The 25177-nt window shown below is 37.3% G+C and overlaps 1 protein-coding gene across 4 annotated transcripts in view; it reads right to left on the minus strand.

Annotated features, from left to right (window-relative positions):
• The window catches only part of arhgef9a (Cdc42 guanine nucleotide exchange factor (GEF) 9a), a 68278-nt gene that overhangs the window by 38275 nt on the left and 4826 nt on the right, over positions 1-25177 (minus strand). For 2 of the 4 annotated variants that reach the window (XM_001923406.6, XM_005165206.5), the window contains exon 1: positions 23628-23802. The exons of the other annotated variants lie outside the window; for them this stretch is intronic. In XM_001923406.6, the coding sequence (XP_001923441.1) occupies positions 23628-23636 (9 nt within the window). In that variant the 5' untranslated portion in view covers positions 23637-23802. Of the gene's footprint in view, positions 1-23627; positions 23803-25177 lie in introns of those variants that run through there. 4 annotated transcript variants of the gene reach the window in all.

Below are 25177 nucleotides of genomic sequence, written 5' to 3' on the forward strand. Positions count from 1 at the left end.
ATAAAGAATGAAATTCAAAACAATTTTTAATGGCATATGATATTCAGTTTACAAATACAATTGCTAATAATTCAAATTAACATTATTCAAATTCTGATTGTTTTGGCATATTATTAGCTCCATAAATTTTGAGCTTGACAATTTATCTCACTCATTCCTCCACTACATACTGTATTTGTTTAAAAACAAACCATATAAACATAACTGAATTTAGCACTCCACGACAAACCAACCGAAGATCAGAGATGAACTGGACATCATCACGCTTCTTTTGTATTCATATAGGAAATAAGTGGCACTGTACAAGGTCACAAAGCTATAGAGGCTGTGCTTGAGTAACCATGGCTTCCATGCTTGAGTAAAGACGAGAAGCGTTATAGTATTGCTTCCTGCTGACTTTCACATATACAAGCCCATGACAGCAACTTGAGATGATGGCTGGGTAATTCTCTACACAGAAATACTCATACATAATCAGCTCCAAGATTTCACCCCCACAACTCCAGGCTCTTTTCCCTTTGCTCTCTCTCTCTCTCTCTCTCTCTCTCTCTGTCTCAGAGGTGGTGAGGCTGTAAAAAATTCTCTTTTGCACATTTTAAAAGAAACAAAAAATGCTATGTTGTCAGCAGAAAGAGCAAAATCTGTTTGATTTGTAAAAAGCAACTGCATTTGATACACACCACGGCAGTTGTTATCGCAGTGTCACAACACACTGTGGGTAAATGCGAGAGCTCTCTGCTGATCTGATATCTAAACTCCATTACTGAAATCTGTTGTTCAAGTGTACAAGGCACTCAATTACCCAACACAAGCGCACGTGTATGTGGGATTACATACAGACAACACAAAGCCTTTAAGGGGACTGAATTATCAGTGCACCATCAGTATTTCTTTTATCTACTGTACAGAATCTTCACCAGAGGCGATATGTATCTATGTGTGCAAATGCATTTACTTGTGTCATTATCATTTTTCTAATTAGACACGGTGACTGTATCTATATTTCATGTTCAGCAGCTTTGTGTACTGTACAGTTCAGGGTCTGTACTTGAAACTGCTTTCCTCCCTATAAAAATAGCAATAAAAACAAGAGATGTCCTGATCCGATCACGTGATCGGAAATCAGACCTGATCACACAATTTCAGTCTTGATCGGGGAGATATATATATATATATATACATATATATATATATATATATATATATATATACATACATACATACATACATACATACATGCATACATGCATACATGCATGCATGCATGCATGCATGCATGTATGTATGTATATATATATATATATATACATATATATATATATATATATATATATATATATATATATATATATATATATATATATATATATATATATATATATATATATATACACATATATATATTTTTGGGCCCCTAATAATATCTCTGAGGGCCACAAAACTGTGTGGGACCTTAGAATCATCCTAACTTCCCTCCACTTGTGGTGCACTTGTGGTTTTTATTTACTATAGAAGTATCGGATCAGGTTTCGGTATTGGTAGATAATCAAAATCAAATGTCTCAGGCCAAGTGTGTCACACACCTGCTTTTGAGTGATGATTCTGGCCGTTAGATCGCCCCCTGGGGGCTGGCTGCAGTACAAGTCATAAAGCCCACCTCCTCTGTGTTAATGAACAAGACTTGAGTCCAAATAAAAAAAAGTAATTACACTTGCAATAAAAATGTCCTAAAAGATGGGTTTGGTCCATTAAGGCACTGGTTATGAAGCTAATATAGGTTCAGATCTTCATTTTTGTAAACAGTTTGTTTTAAGCCAGTAATTGTGATTGACAGCTTCCCAAAGCAGACCATGGGAGCTTCGGGAGGAGATTATTGTGAAGTGTTATTATTCGATTTCTGTAAGTTTCAATGAGTTTTTAGCAGTAAACTATACTTTTGGCCTACATGATCACTGTTCGGTAACGTGATGGTTTTATCTGGCTTTTTTATAATTTTTTATTGCTAATACACGCCTAGCCATGACAGGGAAAACACAGGTGATAGTTATCTAGCAGTAATTCTCTTTAAGGGTCTGAAATATTAATTAGGAAGGCAAAACTTAAGTTAGCCGATCTCCACATCGATCTCCTGTAATGTTACTCGATCTTGATTTAAAGGACGTCTTTGACATTTTCAGTTTCGGCATGTTATTGAGTTAATCTACTGAATTTGCTGGTATAAAATATTAATGTTCTACAAACTAAATCTTATAGAATAAATAAAGCTGTAAATGTTATAATTTATATAATACATTTTCTGTTGCCTTTTTATTACCTACTAAACACACCTACACCTACTAAACATTAAAATGAAGGTAAAATTTTATTTGCCAGATATTAAAGCATGGAACAAACCAAATGAAAACAGAGGCAAAAAATGATAAACAATATACAAGCGATGTGGCAGGAGCTAATAGGTCTCTATTATATAGACATCTGTAGAGTATTAATACTGCAGTGATTTTTCAGATTATTTCTTTTAAATAAATGTATTCTTTTCACATTGTCATTATAGGGCATTGTGTGAAGAATTTTGAGGAAATAAAATTTATTTAATCCATTTTGGAATAAGGTAACATAAAAAATGTGGAAAAAGTAAAGCGCTATGAATACCTTCTGGATGCACTGCGTATAAAAAGTAGATTAAAACCACCGAAGAGGATTGTGAATAAAGGTGAGTGGGCTTAACAAACCACCTGTAGAAAAGACACCCTCTCATCACTCTGACTCCTGCACCAGGTTGCACATTTGCACATTCGTACTGTATAGAACTTATTTAAACTAAGTACGTCCTTAGGCGAGTATGGAATTTTGGAAGCAGCCCAGGTGTGCAGCACACAACTGAAAAGTGAAGCCAAAACCTTTTGAATACCCTCTGGAGCTTTGGGAGGAGATTGAGAAGCGTTTTCATAAGTGTGTTGTTTCACTCCAACAAAATGAGCAATAAACTGTACTGAATGACCTAAGGGATTCGAGGGATCGCTGAAGCTTGTTTGATAAGTTAAATTTGTGCTTGATAAGCTAATGAGTAAATAAAGGTAACTGGCAAGCTAGCAGAAATAGCATGCCAAAAATTAAGCCAGTAAACAATCAAACATCTTGCTCGAAAAACAAAACAATTGTGTTTATGACAATATATATATATATATATATATATATATATATATATATATATATATATATATATATATATATATATATATATATAAAACAAAAATAATATGATAACGAGAAAATCTAAGTTTGCAACAAAGGTGGCACAGTGGCTCAGTGGTTAGGTCAGTTGGCATTGATTTCTGTGTGGAGAACATTGCATGTTCTCCGTGTTCGGGTGGGTTTCCTTCTAGTGTGTTGGTCTCTCTCACCCCCCCACCCCCAGTTCAAAGACGTGTGCTGTAGGGGAATTGGATGAACTTAATTGGCCATAGTGTATGTGCAAATCAGAGTGTATGGGTGTTTCCCAGGACAAGGTTAAAAGGGCATCTGCTGCATAAAACATATGCTGGTACAGTTGGCGGTTCATTCTGCTGTGGCGACACCTGATAAATCAGGAACCAAACCGATGAAAATTTAATGAATGAAGCTTGCAATATCAAGCTTTTAAATCAATGGAAGTGAATGAGACCGGAAATCTCCTGCTTATTCTTCAAAGCGGACGTCAGCTTGTTTTTGCAATTGTTTTAGAACTTCTGATTCAGTTTCCTATGGGAGAAATGACTAGGAATAATAAATGGCATAAAACAGTCAAACTAATTGCTCTACAAACAAGTGTTTTCATGACTATATCAGTTTGCCACATCAAGCAGCGTAACAAGCTGTTTTTGACGTCTAAAAATGAATGGAAGTGAATGAGACCTTAAGTCTCAAAAAAAAAAAATCAAATGGCTGCACCCACTCACACATGGAGAATAAGGTCAATACATGAATATGCTCTACTTCAGGTAACTAGTGTTATGAAAGTGGCTCCAGATTACATTTAAGATATCAGCTGCCATCTTTGGGACATTCTAGCTTCACTTTTCTAAAATGGAAGCAATTAAAGATGTTTGATTTTTATAGTCTCATAATTTCAATCAATACCTTCGTAAAAAGTAACTGGAATTAATTTAAGAACATTGCTAATCCATTTGAGAAAAAAAAACTGTGCTGGCTGCATCTGAAACCATATTCTTCCTTTTATAGACAAGCATGTGACAAAAAAGGTAATCCAAATTTACATTACAGTCTCTTTGCTACATTTCTCAGATCAGAATTGAAATTCTAAAAACTCCCTGTTCAATCTTCAGATCATTGTGCCACTTGTGCACATTAAAAGCAGTTTCTCATTCCTTTAAACCAGTTGTTTGCAAATGCTTTAGCACGTCCATGCAAAAGAGTATGTGCAATTCTCTGATGTTTCCTACATTATCAATTGCTTATGTCATGTTCGTCAAAATGTATTACTTTGGTCTCTGTTAAAGTCTCAGCCCCACAACATTTAATCACTTGTTCATGGCTTAAGTCTTTACATGCAAAACTGCAGAACAAGATGCCATCATATTTTGTCATACTCATTTTTCTGTACATTGTCCATGGTGAATCATTATTTTTTCTAATGAAGGTGCATGTTCACATTTCTACTTATGTTTCTTTTTCTTTGTGCTATGAATGTTCTTTCCTGTGTATCACAAAACATGATCTATCATCAAATTGCAGCAAAAAAAAAAACTGCCATAGTTTGCATCAGAACACCCCTCCAGAGTACACTGTTGTGTTGACAACATGACTAAGTAATTTGACTGTCTTATTCATACACAATGACACAATGACTTGTCATTCTGATGGCACTGACATGTTCACTGACACAGAAATTTAGCTTTGAGAGATGAACTGAGGATTTTGAGCAAAAGACTGGCTTTTGCAGGTAATCCATGGTGTTTTGCAGTTTATACATGTTGTTTTGACAAATACACTTACTGTTTTGCAAATTTCAATTCTGATCTGAGAAAAGTGTGATCAAAGCGGCTCAGAAAAACTGTAAAAGAGAAGGCAAAATGTAAAAAAAGTATATTTCTGGCAAGATTCTGAACTGTGCATTTAAGCAGAGCCGCTGTCTACACAAGTGAATCATTGAATCATTTACTCAACAGATTCACTCATCTGATTCGATCAGCAACAAAACATCAAAACTGCAATGTGTTTGAAACTACTTTTACAAAAAAAGTTGCAGGTAATGAGTTATTCATTTAACTTCTGAGAAGTTAAAAATACAAGTATGGCTGTGATTGCTTGCCAAGCTATCATGATATTTCTAATATTTTTACAATCACCGTAATTTTTTTTTTGTCTTTTTAGATTCAACAAGGTAATGGAACTATTCCTTAGAGATTTTGCTCCATATTGACATGATAGCATCAGGCAGTTGCTGCAGATTTGTCAGCTGCAAATCCATGAAGCGAATCTCCCATTCCACTACATTCCAAAGGTGCTCTATTGCAGTGTTTCTCAACTGGTGGGTCGCAACCCAAAAGTGGGTCGCAGGAACATTTTCAGTGGGTCGCGGAGTGTGTGGTAAAAAAAAAACAACAAAAGTTAAATTTTTTTACTTATTTCAAAATAAAAGTCCGGTATAAGCAAAATGTGCGCGACAACCCCACCGTTTGACTTGTGAAATTTAATTTAATTATAGCAACAAATATGTCGAAGCGCAAGTACGATCCCGAATATGTGAAGTATGGATTTACATATATTGATGACAAAAAAGACTTAAAGCCTCAGTGTCATATGTAGTGAGGTGCTCTCATAAGAAGCATGAAACCTTATAAATTAAAACGACATTTAGAAACCAGACATGTTTTATTAGCAGTTCAGTTTAGTTCATGGTAACTGAACATTTCCTTACCCTAGCCACTGTTTACAGTATTTGTCGTTTTTACTTTGTAATATTTCTATAATTTGATCAATTTTTTTTAAATGACAGTAATAAAATATTGCTTATTTGTAAGTCTCTGTGAATGTCTTATGATTTATCTGTCACTACTTGTGTATGTTAACAAATAAATACCAACTAATTATAATTCCTAAAATTGTATTACAGTTCCTAAAAATTTGGGTCCCATCAACAAACCAGTTGAGAAGCCCTGCTCTATTGGATGGAGATCTGGTGACTGTGGAGGCCATTTGAGCAAAGTGAACACATTGTCATGTTCAAGAAACCAGTCTAAGATGATTCACACTTTATAACATGGCGCGTTATCCTGCTGGAAGTAGCCATCAGGAGATGGATATAAAGGGATGGACATGATCAACAATACTCAGGTAGGCTGTGGTGTGCTAAGAGAATAACCCAAAGTGTGCCAAGAGAATATCCCTCACACCATTACACCACCAACAGCCTGAACCGTTGATACAAGGCAGGATGGATCCATGCTTTCATACCATTCCCTACAATCCAAAGGTCGCAGCAGAAATCGAGACTAATCAGTCCAGGCGACGTTTTTCCAATCTTCTATTGTCCAATTTTGGTGAGCCTGTGCGAATTGTAGCCTCAGTTTTCTGATCTTAGCTGACAGGAGTGGCAACTAATGTGATACTCTGCTGCTGTAGCCCATCTGCCTCAAGGTCGGACGTGTTGTGCATTCAGAGATGCTCTTCTGCATACTCCGGTTGTAATAAGTGGTTATTGGAGTTACTGCTGCCTTCCGATCAGTTGGAACCAGTCTGGCCATTTTCCTCTAACCTCTCGCATCAACAAGAAATTTGTGCATCCCATGCACGCTGCGCTATCCCATGACGCCCCACGAGAGAATTCATGAATGGGAGTGAAGCGACGCAACTGACGCAGGTAGGTCACGTGACCATGACAAAATGGCAGATGTAGTACGTCCGAATTCCATTCATACGTTTTACATTCATACTGTATAGAATGTACCTTTCTAACGGCCGAGTAGTACGATTAATTTTAAATCCAGTACCTACTGAGTAGTAGGTGGTTTCGGATGCAGCCCATGTCTATATGCCTAAATGCATCGAGTTGCTGACATGTGATTGGCTGATTAGAAATTTGCATTAACGAGCAGTTGGACAGGTGTACCTAATAAAGTGTATTTAATAAAGTGACAAGTACAACGTGACGTGTTTGATTGTGCAGCAAAAATTCATAAGAAAGACTTGGTTCAAACTAATCAGCGCACTCTATTGTGTATAAGGTGCAACTTCATTAATCTGCATGATATAGTTTCGAAGGCTTGGACAGGTGGACCTAATAGTGTATATCTACATGTATTTCTGCACTTTGGTCTGTTATTTGTTCCATGATTCAATTCATAAAAACAAAGCCTTTCGAATATCTGTTTACTCAATCTATTATACTAAACTGCATTTAAAACTCTTAACTGAATATTTGACCATGTTACAACCTAACAAAATCAAGACATATTTAAACATTATCTCATTTATGATGAATGAGTAATAAGTGGGATTTATCAAATTAAAACAAACCAATAAGTTAGGAAACATCTCTCAGTGCAACCTCAATAATGTTGCAACGTGCTTCTGTTTCTCTCTCTCTCTAAAGGGAACAGTAGGCAGTAGGATTATGCAAATCAGTCAGAAAAACTGCAGTGGAAAAACTGTGCTCCTGTCCCAGCTAGCATCAGATCACAGCAGAACAGAAAAAGAGAACAGCTGATGAGGATCATGCACAACCCTCAAACATCCCAGTTCATCCGCAGCTTATTCTCATGCGAGATATTATTATGTGGCACTGCGTTGTATCAGAGCTGTAGGCTATCAACCACACACTGAAACATTACACCGCACACACGATAAAATGATGTAACAGCTCTTGAGATTATCAGATTGGATCGTGATGAATTTAGCGAGATGAAACAGTGTGTCTTAGAGCCAAACAGAGGAAATCTGTTCACAAACAGCGAGAATACAGCAGTATAGTAACACTAGCATTAGAGGGCCGTGACTCTGTGTGTGTTATCAGTCTTCTCTTCATTCCTCCTGCCTTTATTCCTGCATGAATGAACTGTACTCAGGAACATTCTTCCTCTTTCTCTCTCTCTCTCACTGTCTTGCTCTATCTCTGCGTGCATGCTTTGGTGCACACATCTACAACGCTGCCGTCCTTCAGCCAACAGCCAGACCTCACACTCTTTTAATTGATTATGGATCATGGGTTAATTGGACGGGCATCTGTTAAACGTTTGACCCAAATCACTGAGCTTTCTATAAAACTCAGTACTGACAAGAGATGAGGCTGGCTTTCTGTTTTAAATCATTACGCCTGTTATCTTAAGGAACAGTGTTGAAAAGCCAAATGTGAATGCATTTTAGATAACAATTAAAATCCTGAGTCATGATGTGGAATCAGAATTTAAATTTGACGGAAGAATTAAAGGGATAGTTCAACCAAAAATTTAATTCGCCCATTATTTACTCACCCTTAATGTTACGACTAAAGTTTATTTATGCATGTTGTGCATTGTTTGTGGGTTATTTTTCTTTGTCCCGCCTTCTTGTGTTGTCTTTTACAGTTTTTCTCAATTGCTTTGGATCAATTCTCGATGGATTTAAGCAAATTGTAAATACTTTGGCACATGTGTGCAAACAGTAAGTACAATAGTCTGTAGTGTGGACAAAAACTAATTGCATATGGCTTGTTGATCAAAACTGAGGAGTTTATTCTCATTTAAACTGTCGAACTCTTCACAACGTTTCAATTAGTTTTCATTGTGTAAGCCATCACACTCAAAACTGTTCTTTCAATTACCAAAAATTTGTATACGCACATGTTTACACCATAAATATTTGATACTGACAATTAGCCTTTTTCACACATACAGACCTTTCCGGAAAATTACCCCTTTTCAAGAGTTCACACTTAGCTGATGATTGATAACAAAGCGTATTTGACATCATGTCCCAGGAGAGAGCCCTGAGCTCAAAATATCCCCCCGTTTGAAGGGCGAGAGGAGAGTTTGAGCTCAGGTAGATCTCGAGAACTCCCCTGCTTGTGAACTGCTGAGATGTATCTGACTAAGAGTTGCCTTAGGATGCTATTTTAAAGTGGTCAATTTACTTATGATATATGTCTTTGGATGGTGGGAGGAAACCAGAAAACCAGGGGAAAACCCAAGTGAACATGGGGAGAACATGCAAACTCTGCACAGAAGTGACTCGGAGAGGGGCCGAACCAGCGGCGTTCTTGCTGTGTGGCAACAGTGCTAACCACTGGGCCGCCGTGCCACCCTATCAGATAAAGGGAGGAGTAGGGGTGGGGATTCTTCAAGACGAAGATGACTGAAGTGGAAAACTCTGGTTATTTATAGTGTGTCAGTGTTTGTCTGATCGGTGCAATATGCGGAGCTGGGATGCAAAAATAAGGCATATGCCCCTATATCGCCTGTACAGAATCCGAATCCGTTTGGGAAATGGCGTCTATTTATCACTTTGGAGCGCATCAGCTGACAGATATACACGATAAGGTTTTGAAGCATGAATGAAATGTTTTGGGTGAGTAACTACATTTTACAATTTTACATTTTAGTAACTAAACTTGTAAATGCTGAATAGTCACTCCATATAAAACTACAGTTTTTCTAGTTTGCTTTGACCTGGTTAAAGAAACTAGGTTCCTCTTCATTTTCATTATCACTATCCCAGCAGAGCAGAGGACCGGTCTTGCAAATGTGTAAACCCTTTCTCATTGGGTTGACACATTTTCCCTACCATTTTTCCAAACAGTTAACACAGATGTCATTCAAGCAGTCCAAACTCCATTGTTTTAGTTTTGGTAACCAAACAGAATCCATCTATTCCTAACTATTAAAAACTACCAACATCAGTATGAAATCACTGAAGCACCGGTTTGACACTCCTTCACACAAATCTTCAATTAGCCATCATTCTGCAAACCTTATATAAACGATGGAAGGTCTGTGTTGTTCTGTGCCAGCATTGATGGAGGAGGTCAATATGGCTATGTCCTATACTCCCAATAGTTTTGACTGTATATTAGTTTACTTGTGTTTTCTCTAATATTTACAGTATTTTGTTACTTTTGTCTGTTTTTTTATATACAGTATTTCAGTTTTCAGCCACAGTTTGAAAAATGTCATGAATTCAATATATATTCAATCAAAGCACATCTTATTCTTGATCCAAAAAGGCGAATTTGACAGCCCAAATAGAGACAACAAATGCCATTGGCTATAAGCTACAATGGCAAGCCATGGTGGTGCATTTTGAGTTCTGTATTTTGTGTTTTGTTGTCCATTGTGTAATGATTAATTGAAAGAGCTCAAATACTTGTTTGCAAGTTGTGTAGTTTGAAGGTAAAACTAGCTTTTGTTGCATATGTTAAATGTTTTGACACGATATGTGCCTTTTGCAAGCAAAATGTGTCATTTTGACCATGAGTGCCGCTGTTTAGGCCTGTGTGTTAACTGTTTTGAAAATGTGGAGTTTCAGTTGACAACTGCATCCAAGCAATCGAGAAAAACTGTAATAGTCCTCAATGCATTACTTGAGTCTTTACATACAAAAATGTTGAACTACTTGTCAAAATCTGTCAAGCAAATTTTATAAAACAAATTTAGATCTTTATTTTCCTGAAAATGTCTTTAAAATTGAACAATTTGATGAATGAATTACAGACCTGCGTATGTTGTAGACTCAATTCCAATATGTACTGCAATATTGTGTACAGTTGTGCACAGCTCTACCAAAAGGAAGTTTATGTTTGTTGTAAATAAGGGTGTGTTTATTATTTTGCACAATGCTGTGAATAAATTAGGATTGTAAAGAGCAAATGCAGTAAACATGTGAAACATACATATTCATGTCTTGTACTCAGATACCTCATCAAACACAGTGATGTCTAACTTTACTGTAGTTTTCAAATAGCTGTGCAAATATATAGCAAGTATATAGTGCTGTCTTGAGCATTTACAGGAAGTGTCACCAAAATCTGACTTTTTGCATTGAAAAAAATGGACAGATTAAACTGTCACAATGAAAACATGACAAAGCCATTTGACTATCTTGTTCATAAACAATGGTGTCAGGACTTTTCATTTTGATGACACTGACACTTTGATTGACATGAATACTTACTTTTGAGGAATGAGCTATCCGTTTTGAGCATGTGACTCGCTTTTGCAGGTTATCAGCTAGCTACTAAGTGTTTTGAGAAATGCATTAGCTGTTGTGCAAAAATGCACTGGTGTTGTGAGAAACGCACCAAAGTGACTGAAAAAAACTGTAATGTGGTCTACGCTCTGAGCTATAAAATGGAACTTCCGGCAGAGTTCGAGGAGCTCATTGTTGGTGCGACTGTTGCTGGTAGTGGAGAACTCCTGGATTTCCCTACTTCTCCGGCCAATGACCAAACTTTACTATTGTTGAGAATTTCCACGTATGCTTGAAACGTTTTTGAGGGTATGAGCTTGTAGGAGGGGCCTGCCTATTCATTTTGGTTACTTTTGACTTTGCTATATCAGGGAGGAAGGTACGCTGCCTGTATTTTTGTTTTAGAGATTTACAGGATATTTAGTTTATTTACTTTGCAGATCCTTTTTTTTTTTTTTTTTTTGTTATGTTCGCAAGTGGCCACCCTAAAGACATGCTCACTGAATTGTTATTTTTACCAACAATAAATCCATTCAGTTAATCTCATTTGAGTGTCTGTGTTTTGTTGTCACCCAAAGGGAATCTTTTTGTATACGTTTTTTTTTTCCTTGGGAAATGCACCACCCCAACCTCAATTTGTTTATTATGCCCATGTATTTTAACCTAAACATGGGGAGTAATACTTTACTTGTTTCAAACCTGTTTGAATTTCTTCTTCTGTAATTGATTTTACTAAGGAAGTAAATGGTACAGGATTTCAGCCTTCATCATAATGTCATCCTTTGTGTTCAACATAAAAAGAAACTCATTTATAATCACGGTTTATAATCACTTGAGGACAAGTAACAGTAAGTAAATGTTCATTTTTGGGTGAACTATACCTTTAAAAAAAGCTATCCTTTTTGGGCTTATGAAAATCATCTTCTCATTTACTCTTTTTCATGTGGTTTTAAGTCTTTATGAGGTTTGGTTGACGCCACCCACTGACTTCCATAGTAGGAAGAAAAATGACTATATGTAAATGGGTACCATTTAAATATAGAATGTAAATTAGTACCATCAACCAACATTCATCAAAATAACTTCTGTTTTCAAAAAAAAACTCAACGAGATTTTGACCAAGTGAAAAGTGAGTAAACCAGTTTAATTTTTGGGTGAACCATCCCTTTAACCCCAGGTTATCATTGTTCCAAAAAATGCTTTTAACCCTGAGCAAAAATAATTTCACTTTTGTAGTGGGGTTAGCACTCTTTTTTTTTTTTGTTCTTAGCGCTGAAACACTAATCCAGACTCTGGAAGTTTTGCAGTGTTAACCCTGCATTGCAGTGCCAAACGTGCTGTGTGAAACAATGCTGTGCTAGAATGTTGTGGTTAGATGCTTAGCAACCGACAGCCAATGACATATTAAGATGCTTCAGATAATCACAAAATCACTGAACGTTGTATTAATAACCCTATCTTTATGATCAGTAAAGGCTATTCAGGAAACACTTGATCACAGGGCATAATATATGATGTATTAATGTAATCAGGTCATGTGCTGTGTTCACTGACACTGCAATATGCAAATAATATGGATGTAAATTCAGGATGTAAGGCCAAGACTTAATGTTAGACTTAGAACAGTCGAAAACATCCTAGAAATGCTCATAATTCAGTATTTACCAAGGGTTAATTATGAGACAATCAGGTTTAGAATGACCCAGGGTTAATAATTTTACATTTAGAATATAACATTGTATGAAAGTTTTGGAAAAAGTTGAATAACTTTAAAGTTTGAAGGTTAAAGCCTTAAAACAGAAAATCCAGGCACACAGAGAGAGAGAGAGAGAGAGAGAGAGAGAGAGGGGGGTTTCTTGTTTTGCCACATTTAGCAACATGAATTATATAAGTTCTGTCTTTGTTTTCAAATGACAATGTCAAATTTGACTAAAAATAACTGAAACAATGAAATTTGCATCCTTAGATCTTGCTGTAGTGTATATAGGTTAACATTTCTATGTATTACGCACATACATTATCTCACATTCCACCATAAAAGACTCAAGCAGCTCAGATGAATTTATGCTTGGTATCTGTAAATAGTTATGTCCGTCTTTGTTGATTTCATTGGACATCTTTAACATTTCATCATTGACAAGCACTGTTAGACCAATGACACAGAACAGCTTAACAAATTACCTTTCAAAACTTTGTCTATCCTATCACAAAGTAGCAAATATTTTGAGTATTTAGCCTGCCTTTTTTATGTAAATAGACGAGAGAAAGAAGGAAGGAAGGATGAAGGATGGATGGATAGATGGATGGATACAATAGACAGACAGACAGACAGACAGACAGACAGACTGACTGACTGACTGACTGACTGACTGACTGACTGACTGACTGACTGACTGACTGACTGACTGACAGACAGACAGACAGACAGACAGACAGACAGACAGACAGACAGACAGACAGACAGACAGATAGATAGATAGATAGATAGATAGATAGATAGATAGATAGATAGATAGATAGATAGATAGATATTGGAAAACTTTGACATTCCAATATTTTGTTTTGCTGCGATTTATATTGCGATAGGAATACAATTTCACCAGATAGCTTAACTTTGGCTGATTTGGTATTATTTTCTAAGATTATGGGAAGATTATTCTGGATTATTATTGGGAAGATAGAAGTGAAATATTTTACATCACAGTATTCAGCAACAGAAATTGAATAATCAAATGTAAAATAACACTGTATAGTCTATATTGTCTAAATAATCCAATACATACAACGCTGTTAGGGTTACAAACAGTACAATTTCTTGTGCTTGAATATTTTTAACTCTGGATGCTAACACAGTTACCAGCCTTAAAAACACATGCAAATGCTAAACTTTCACTCCATCATGGTTCACCTCTTAAGTGAATCCAAAAATCTGGTTCTGAACTATGGCTCTTGGTAAACTATAATCCCAGCATATAAACTCAACATTGCACTACCTGCGATGTGACTATTGTGGACGTGCACATAGCAATATCGATGCTGAAACAATATATCATACAGCCCTATTTCATAGTTTAAATGCTCATTATTTACAACTGAATTCTTGCTCATAAGTTCATAACATGCATATATTCATTCACACTAAGCACTGCAGCAAAACAAAATACAGGGTGTGACACAGTAAGAGGGAAGAGCCTTTAAAATACAAACTTATTACAAAAGATTTGAACATTTTTAATACAAGGTGAGAAATTGGGACTTGTAATCATATCACTGTAAATGCATATTAACACTACATAGGGAATCGTAACACTCCCTGCAGCTGTGAAAGCAGTGTATCAGAAACCTTTTAGTGATCATTTCTTCCACAATTGACAGCAAGTATGAACACAGAAGCCTTGTCAAATTGACAAGCAGCACCTGAATGTGTTGGAAAGAATTAAAAAAGCCAAATGTGATAAATTTTTACTGCATTTCGACAGTGAAACCACCTCATATTCACTGATTATAAGATAAGTATTTATTACACGACGGTCTCTTCTTTACATTTACATTATAACGCATTTAGCTCTGCGTTCTGGTCTGTTATTGCATATTGACTTCAATTCCGATCATGATCTAATTATTAGTTTTATTTATTTATTTATTCTGTTTAATTGATTTATTTATTTTAGCCCTTTAACTGGAAGAGGTGATTTGATTTGTGTGTGTGCCTTTAAGTGTACAAACAGTTGGTGGTTTAAACCATTATTAAAACTTCTTTTTTTTTTAAGTTAAATAAAAAAACATGCATTTGTCTACCAAACATTTCTTTAATATCTCACTGTTAGCTACTCTTTCAACAAATAACAAGAATGATAATTATAATGATGATAATAACAGGGAGGGAAACCCCTGTGTTTGAATTATATTTTGCTCAAAAACTCTTTAATAAAGTTTTAATAAAGGCTTTAACTCTTAAGTAACCATTTATGGGAAAATACTGGATATATATCATATACCATCATTCCTCCTATAATCTTTTGCCCATATTGCCCAGCCCTAACTTATTAAAGTTTCTATGTGGTTTCTTTTTGGGAGGAGAGGGGTAAGGAGGTTTCAATTATTCACCAGGAAATGTCCCCTTCATTAGCTCAAACTCAAAGTGACGTCTGCACAGATGTCAATGCCCTCTACTTTACAAATCTACAGTTCTACAAGTGGCGTAACAACAGAAAAACAATGAAGGGGTTTTCACCACAACTTCTGCACTCCATTCAGGTGCCTCTTACCTGAGCTCCCTTCAACAAAGTAAAAGCTTTAGGTGTCTAAGCAGAAAATGAAGTGCCTCATTCATTCAGTATCATCATTGCTGCACTACAGACAGAACAGCCCTATAATTCAGAGGACCACAGCGCAGCATCCTTCTCCATTGAGAGGGGGGAAAAAGAGAAAACAGAACATTTAAGAGACCAGAGGATGCTGCCTCACCATAGACACACACGCACACACACCTGACTGGGGAGGACGATTATGTAATCTGAGTACAGTGGGCAAGGAGTCTAAGAGAGGGAACTAGAGAAAGCACGTGGAGAAAGAGAGAGATTGCATTCAAATAGAACGCTACGCTACGGATTAAGCACTCACAACTGCACTCACAAACAAACAAACTCATATATCCATTAATTCTCATAATATCCCGCTGAAAGAAGTAATAAAAGAAACCAAATGTGCAGAGAGTGAAGCAGCATCATGAGCCCAATGTTTTAAGCAACTACTCGAGTCTGAGCTGCTTAGCTGTACGATGCTGCTTAAGCCTGTTATTCCCTCCACGTTCTGATATGAATCATCCAGATAAAACATTTTGCACTTTTCTTGAGGTCTAAATTTAGATTATAAATGCTTTAAACCCATGCAGCACTGCCTGCCCACACTGTTCCTAAAACAAACACGAGCAGAGAAAATGCACAAAAGCCTTTCAGCCATGAAAGATGCAAAAGATATGTGTGTGCGTGTGATACAGCTCACATGAAGCTGCGTATGTGTATGTACTGTGTAAGAGTGTGTGTGTGTGGGTGGGTGGATTCCCAGCCTACGCTCCCAGTGCAGATGTTTCTAAATCTGGCCATTCTCTTGGTTTTCCCGCTCTTTCCCGTACTTACGTAGTCGTATTTTTGGACGCACATGCCTTTCCATGTGAATTTCGTACAGCAGCTCAATGGAGCCATCGCAAAACTTCACACTGCTGATCTGAAAGGCCAGAACGTACCCCTATAACGTGCACCGTGAGATCAGAACCTCCATTCTGCATTCACCTTTTACATAAGAGTTTGGGAGCAGAATCTTGCGCATTTTAAGATGGATACAGAGGACGGGATTAGAGGCTGCTTGCGTCTAGAGAGTAGGATGTAAAGTGAATCCTTAAGCTTCTATTTTAAGGGTACACTACACATTTTTTTTTAGGAAAATAAGATATTTTATAACTCCCCTAGAGTTAGAGAGTTGTTTTTACCATGCGCATATGACAAGGAACTGTGCTTTCAATCTGGCGTAATCATCTAGGGACATTGCTGTACCATCAGTGTGGCAGGCGCAATGATATTACGCAGCATTGGAGGTGGTTCTGCATCCTCTCTTATACATGTTTCAAATTTTTGCAAGGCATGCTCCCTGTGCAAGTAGGCGATCATGCTTGTTACACACTTGGAAATAAAGATACAAATTCTATCAGCTTTTCAAAGGGTACATTTTGTACCGTACAGGTGGACATTAGTACCTTTAGGGAAGTGTTTAGGGAAAGCACACCAACAGTACGTATTTTCAACCTTTCCCTTATCAAACACACCTGAATCAACCAGTGCTTGATTTGTGAATCACGAGGTCCCGGAACAAATCGAGGTAACGGATCTGGCATACACCCCGAGGACCTAGAGGTGTCGCGCACGAAAGTGAAGAGGGTTGTGGAGTCACATAACAAAGTGAAAGTGAACAGCAAATGGGGGAGGAGGGCGGGTTAGTAGGGGGATCGGTAAAATGAGGTGCCGGATCAGCTTTTAGAGGTGCTGGATCCGGATCAGTCATGTTCTGCCACAAATTAATTAAGCCCTGGATTCAACTCATCAGAACATTAGAAGAGACTCCAAAACCTGTAATGAATGGGTCAGATAAGGGAGAAATCTAAAATATGTAGGGCTGGTGTGCCTCGAGGAACAGGGTTGGGAAACACTGCTTTAGGGTACACTTTTGTAGCCTTAATGTTTCTATGAGGTACACATTTGTATTTTTTATTAGGCGTGTCACGATATTTATTTTTTCTTGTACGATATATAGCACCGAAATATATTGCGATAAACAATATTACTGTCGTTGTATGGCACTCATATAATGCCAAAATGACATTATAAAATAATCATAATGCAAGTACACTCATCCAAGGAACAAATAATATTTTATTTTTAAGAATAGTTCATTTAACCAAATTTGGGACACTTTTACATCCTCCTCAAAAATTCCAAATCATCGAATGACATTGGAAACTACTGCACAGACTCTATTTATCCCCTTTAAAGCGGTTTTATATGCGTTTATCACCTTCCCCAGATTGTAATTTATGTTCACAGAGGGCAGTTATTTTCATTATTATTGGGAATGTCCTGCACTTCATTCTGTTTGGTCTCAGCTGGCTCATGGTATTTCATTTTTGTTAGGAAAAGATGTATAACTGACTCCATTATGCTTTTTCCTAAATGATTTTTCTATGTCACTCTCAATGCAACAAAAGAATTTACTCTTAGCTGCCATGAATCTCTCCTCTTATAATGAGTATACGTCAAGGGGGTCTATCTTTGCCGGACATGGAACTTTCAACAGCACGCATACATGGAGCCCATTCAAAAACTGTTAAGTCCCGGATTATAGCTTTTGATATTGTCAAATATTTTGTTTCTATCTTCTAATGTACAGGTTTTCTGTTTATATGTACTTTATGCATCTCATGATGTAATAGTTATTTATTTGTAATTAACTTCTACTCTCTATTTGGTTTACCATTATTCTTGGTTTTGTTTTTGTTTTGTTTATTTAACAGCAATTAACTTATGTTATTATAGAATAAGTCTACCTGGGTGAAGGGTGGGGATTGAGGGTTGTTTTATAATGTAGGCATATGCTGTATCCTTTCTATATAAAAAAAAAACTGAAATAATGAAATAATTGTTCACAAAAAGGATAGTTCATTTAGTTACAGTAATTTTAACAACTGAATAATTAGGCATTGGAATCAGAATGTGAAAACCTAAATAAATAATAATAAAAGTAACAAAAAAGTACAAGGTAAAAAGTAACAGAAGCTGCGATATCTGCTACCAGATCTATTTTTAGTTGTCAGACACCAACATGAAAATATAATATAGTCATTTAAAGTAAATACTACAGTGTTTTAAACCATACTGACACTAACACCTCCAATAGAGAAAGAAAGTTAGCGCTATCAGCTAAAAGGCTGCTAGAATTGTTTATGTATGGGCGATATATATTTCATTACAAAAAATAATCGAGGTCATGGTCATGTATTTTGCAAAAAGTCAATTGATTATTGTGACAGGCCTACTTTTTTATAAATTAATATGTATTTTTAAGAACCTGTTAGGAACAAAAATGTACCTTTTGAAAAGGTACCGCCCCAATGACAGATTTTGTACCTTTATTTCTGACAGTGTATACTAACTCTGATATCATTGCACCTGCTGCAGCCATGGTATGGCAGCAAAGTTCCTTAATTACAACACCGAAATGACAGTATAGTTCCCAGACATATTGGCTTAAACATAACTACTATTTATTTTCTGTTTGTCTTAGTAGTACATAATATAACTACAAAATAATCAAGCTATAAGTAACTCAATGAGACTCAATGATCAAAGACAAATGATCAACAATAACTCAATGTAAAGACTCAATGATCAACGCTAAGCTAAGCTAAACATGCTCCCACCAGACCTGAAGTTTGGCTATATGGAATCAAAAATGGTAAATCTCAACTAATACGTCTAAGGAACTTGCAAAATTAGCCTTTTTAAAATGGAGAACACAAACTCAACCTTTCCCATATCAAACACACCTGAATCAACTCATCAGAACATCAGAAGAGATTCCAAAACCTGTAATGAATGGGCCAGATTAAGAAGACATCCAAAATATGGCTATATGGATTCAAAACTGGTAAACTCAACCATTATATCTAAGGAACTTGTAAAATTTGCCTAATATTTAAATTAATTAATTCACTTATTTTAATAATAATAATAATAATAATAATAATAGAAATTCCTTACATTTATATAGTGCTTTTCTAAACACTCAAAGCGCTTTACACATTTTTTGAGGAATCTTCTTATCCACCATCACTGTGCAGCATCCACCTGGATGATGCGACGGCAGCCATATTGCGCCAGACCGCACACCACACATCAGCTGATTGGTGGAGAGGAGACAGAGTGATGAAGCCAATTATGACATGGGGATGGCTAGGAAGCCATGATGCACAGAGGCCAGTAGGCAAATTTGGCCAGGATGCCGGGTTAAACCTCTTTTTCAAAGGACATCCTGGGATTTTTCATGACCACAGAGAGTCAGGATCCCGATTTAACGTCTCATCCGAATTTTTACGAGTTTTCGCAATTTTAATAAATAAACCAACATGCGCATATACACTGATTGATGATTTTGCACTAAAATAATCTGTTTCTAGGGCCTATAACGTAAACTACATGAAATCATGTGCAACACAGGGAGCAAATTTTTACTAGACTTCCCTTCACATTTTTTATGTGCATGAGACCTTTGCTAAAGCAAAAGGGACTCGATCTGGCTATACAAAATGACAGTCAGCGTTTAACATCCCACTGATGTCTCAGTTAAGGCTTGGCGATATGGCAAAAATGCAAGCTCGATAATTACTTTCCATATTAAACGATAACAATATATTTTTCGATATAAGTTGTTAATGCTTCCAGCTACAAAAGAGTACGCCAACAATGAGTGTCGATTAAACAGCATAGCATTTTCGGCTGATAAATTTTCAATTCAATTCAATTCAGCTTTATTTGTATAGCGCTTTTACAATGTAGATTGTGTCAAAGCAGCTTCACATAAATGGTCATAGTAACTGGAACAGTGGTGTTCAGGTTTTAGTGTTTCAGTTCAGTTCAGTTCAGTTTAGCTCAGTTCAGTGTGATTAATCATTACTGAGAGTTCAAACACTGAAGAGCAAATTCATCGATGCGTTCAGTGGTAGAAAATCAGTACATGTCTAATATTAACACACTTTTAGTTTCCCATTATTGCACTTTTCTGCTGTGTGATAGGCTCTTAGATCAACATAGAGTAAAATTCCAGAGCTTATCATTGTTATTGATATAAATTTTAATCGCAATTCAATATAATATCGTTAATCGGCCCAGCCCCAGCCTCAGTGCATAATTACTATGTGCGCTTTACATATGACAATCTGCTAAAAATGTCCATCTGGTGTTTCTAATATTATTTTTAAGGGTATTACAGAGCATAAATGAATTTGTTAACATGTTCTCTGTGTTAATGGCTTTACATCACATGGCAGTTACAGTTATACAAAGTGTTTGCTTTGCTTTAAAGGAAAATGGAGCAGCTAATGAAGCATTTTACAGGGTCATTTGTGCAAACCCTTCTTTTCATACATTAAAGGCTTTTTTAAACTACAACAGAGGCACAGACAGAGATAATGTATCATGGCTTTGAGGGTCCAACTAAGGAGTCTGAGGCAGCATGCCGTCAGTGAAGTTTTGAGAGCAATATTGTTTCTCCGTAGAGACAGTGAGTCAACGGTTTCAGCACTTCAGTGGGATGCATCTGAACCATTATGCACCAACGCACAACAAAACCCCAGGTCTGCAAATATGTGCTTGCAGCATGAACAGACGAACCACCATGACCGATGGTTTGAGCAAGAGATGAATGATTCAGCTGATTCATGTTTTAGCTGATGGCTGTAATCATCTTTAATGAGAATAGCCAACTGCCTGTCTATCCTCTAAAAGAGGTCAGGTTAAGGATAACCATGTTGTAACGTCATTAGTAATGGTGAAATCCCGACATGACCATCCACATCCCGAGGTTAAAGTCCTGCATGTCCTGTAAGTCCTCTGCCTAAATATGAAACATTTACAGCTTCATACCTGATTTATAATGTGGCCCCAAATCTTTTTAAGTGGAAATAAATGGTTTAAATTGTATATACTGCATCACTAGAGATGAATCTACAGTTAAATCAAAAGAAATGACATGAAGGAACAGAGGAGGATGGATGAAATACTTTCCAACTTCTTTTGGACCAAACAATGACGACAAAATATTGACAGTGTAAACCACACACTTAAACAAACAGTGTCATTTATCAGTAAGCTTTTAAGTAAGTAAGATTTTTAGTCCATCATTACTTGTGTAAATGTGTGTACATTTATATTTATTGCGTTTTTAAATTCATTCATTCATTCATTTTTGGCTTAGTCCCTTTATTAATCACAGGTCGCCACAGCAAAATGAACCGCCAATTTATCTAGCATATGTTTTACGCAGAGGATGCCCTTATAGCTGCAACCCATCACTGGGAAACACCCATACACGCTCAATCACACACATACACTATGGCCAATTTAGCCTGCCCAATTACCTATACCACATGTCTATGGACTTTTGGGGGAAACCGGAGCACCAGGAGGAAACCCACGCGAACACAGGGAGAACATGCAAACTCCACATAGAAATACCAACCGGTCCAGCTGAGGCTTGAACAAGCGACCTTCTAGCTGTGAGGTGATCGTGCTACTCACTGTGCCACCGTGTAGCCCAGTTTTTAAATTAATTTCAAGTGGATCAAACTGGATTTGCAGTGTTAACATTAAATAAAAGTAAAAAAATATTATTTTTATTTCATTTATTAAGTTTTTAGTTATGATACTCTTAAAATCATTCAGCATAAATCCACAGATTTTTTATAAAATTTTTAGCAGAAATGGCAAAAAACGTTCACAGATTCAGTCTGATCCTATTTATCAGCTGTGAATGGCGATTTATGTTTATTTGTTTACATTTTGGTTAGCTGCTTTTTATATGCAGTAATATTAGAATACATGGCATAATCATAATTTTCAACAAGCTTATTTGAAAGCTTGAAAGCTCAAATGCCCATGTTAGTGTTCTTTACATAGTTTAGGGACAAATTGTACTGCAAAAAACACTGAGTTACAGACTGTTCCTCTACACTATAGCCTTTCTAACGGAGGACTGTGAAATCTGATTAAACTAAATCATGCAAAGAAATTTCACAGATTTAAAAATAACTTGTGTCCTAAAAGACTAGGGTGTACAATAAAGAAGCACAGCTTCGAACTTTGACCCATTCAGGTGCATTTGCCTGAATAAAATATGATCTTCATACACACTCAAACTCTCCTCCCGGTCCTTCAATAGCTGATACATGTAGTATGATTATAGGTCAACAGATCTCTGAACTATTTCACACCAGAGGAGCCACAGATAACAGCAGGATGGTGCATAGTGAGCACTCAGGCACAGAGAGTACTCAGGCACCTGTGATCATCAGAGCGTCTCATTGTGGTCAGCTCACGGACACACCTCAGTGTTTCCCCCCAAAGAAACAAAATACGCGAGCTTTCTTCTTTCACGTGCTCGTTGACACTTCAGCTTTTGCGCGAGCTTCTAACGACCTGCAGCTCATATGGAGCATCGGCCTCCGTCGCAACACCTAACTGGTTTTACCCTCCGAAACAGAGGCCAGAGCCGCGTCATCGTCGGCCTATCGTGCAAGTCGCGTCCTCGAATTCCGCGTTCGCGTTTGACACGAATAAACTGCGCACTGCTGATCATGTCTGTAAAAATAAATGAAGTGCGCGCGCGCGCTCCGGCACTTGACTACAGAATGCCGGTCGCTCACAATCAATAAACGAGAAAGCGCGGACTCGAGTCAGAATCAAATACGACGAAGCGACGGAGATAAAAAACAGAACAGTTTTCGCGTCGCGCTTAAATTACAGGTGAACAGCCTCTAACGGACACCGTGACACATTTAGGAGAGCGCAAAATACACCAACGTCATTGACATGCCCGAGGCGGCGCTGAGGTGCTGGGTTTCCCCCTCTGTCGCGCGCTCGCTCCATCTCTCCCGTTTCCATAGCACTGGAGCGGCGCGGGCGGGCGGACGGACAGCGGCGCGAGGGGGAGCGTCCATTAACTCGCAACCTCCCTGGTCAGTACAATGAAAAATACTTCACGATGTCACTCTCGCGCTTTCACGACCTCTTCTCATCCAGCGTATACACACCATAGCCAAAAAAAAGACCCCCCTCATCCAATTCTCCCCCTATCCGTTAACAGAGACTGTCGGTGAGCCAGAAGAATGGCGCTCACGGGAGCAGCATCTCTGTCATGCTCACCTTCATCATCCTCAGGGTCAGTCCCGGTCCTGGATCAGTGTCCTTTCCGCAGGTTCGAGCCCCCGACGCCAGCTGCAACCCTGGATCCGCGCCCCCGTGAGCAACGCGCGGTGTATGGAAGAGAAACGCACGTCCGGTTAGACACTGCTCAGCTCTCACGGCGAGGTGGGAGTCTGCGTCTCTCTCTCTCTCTCTCTCTCTCTCTCTCTCTCTCTCTCTCTCTCTCTCTCTCTCTCTCTCTCTCTATGAATAGAGCTGAAGTATGGGAGGCGCTTGTGCTGCACACACACACACACACACACTCTGAGGAGCCAACCATCAGTCAAAGAAGGGGTGCTTCACTCTGATATTGAGGAGGCTACAAACATTACATAATCCGAAAAAAATGGAAGAAGATGCAAAATAATGATGAACTATTGGCTCTAGGGAACTCACGTTATTATCAGCTCAGTGCAGAACTGGAAATGTCCAGTAAGCAAAAACCATAATGATGCTGTTTTCCATTATTCAGGCACAAACAGGCATCACATAACATTCATTTAACACAGCAAGACAAAACATACAACCATGCTGTGTCCAAAGATAGAGAGACCGCAAAAAAAAAATCCCAGTATATATGTTTCCACTATAAAACAATACTCTCTAATATTCATTCTTTCATTCATTTCCTTCGGCTTAGTATTTATTTATGAGGGGTCACCACAGCGGAATGAACCACCCTCACTAATATAATAAAATGAAAAAGGAAATCTGATGACTTCACTTCAGCGTAGTTTCTTAATCAGTCTAGCATAACTATTTCATTAGTTCAGCTTGGATGTTTTTTTTTCTTCAAGTGAATCTGAAAGAAAAGAACAGTTTATTTTTAGGTCGAATCTGAATAAATTCACCCGTGCAGGTGTTTTTGTTTTTTAAATATGAATCTCAGCTCTTCAGATGTGTTTATTTATGCAACACAGACATGTACGGTCTTTCATTTGGTTTCTTTTTTTAGAGGGGCAGCATTTATTTTTAAATAGGGTATTATTATTTAAACATCATAGGCGGGATTAATGTAATTTGATACTGAAAACATTGATCTTATGGGTGAGAGGAGATGTGCTGTACCAGTTTACCCTCTGCCATCAGGCATAATTATATACAGTGTGTGTCTGAAATAACACACAAACACAGAAATACACAAGGGAGCTAATGTGATGAGTTAATGTGCTGTTTGAATCACAGCTTCGTTCCTATAGGATGATCTTAGTGACTAGAGCGTGAGACAGTTTGTGGAAATACAGTGGTAAAGCTTGGGATCTCTAAGATTTTTAGTGTCTTTGAAAATCTTGATTATTTAATTGAAAATACAGTCAGATTGTGAAATACTTATATTTAAAAAAAACACTTTTCTATTTTTATATTTTAAAGTGTTGTTCATTCCAAAGCTGGATTTTTAAAGCTGGTAGATGGTAAAATCATTTAGCAGGGATTATACCCCAGTTTACACTTATTATAGTGATATGATAAAATATTATAATATTTACTATTATCATAAATGTTTAAGAAAA

Source organism: Danio rerio, chromosome 5, assembly GCF_049306965.1.
Source record: "Danio rerio strain Tuebingen ecotype United States chromosome 5, GRCz12tu, whole genome shotgun sequence".
Classification (NCBI taxonomy): domain Eukaryota; kingdom Metazoa; phylum Chordata; class Actinopteri; order Cypriniformes; family Danionidae; genus Danio; species Danio rerio.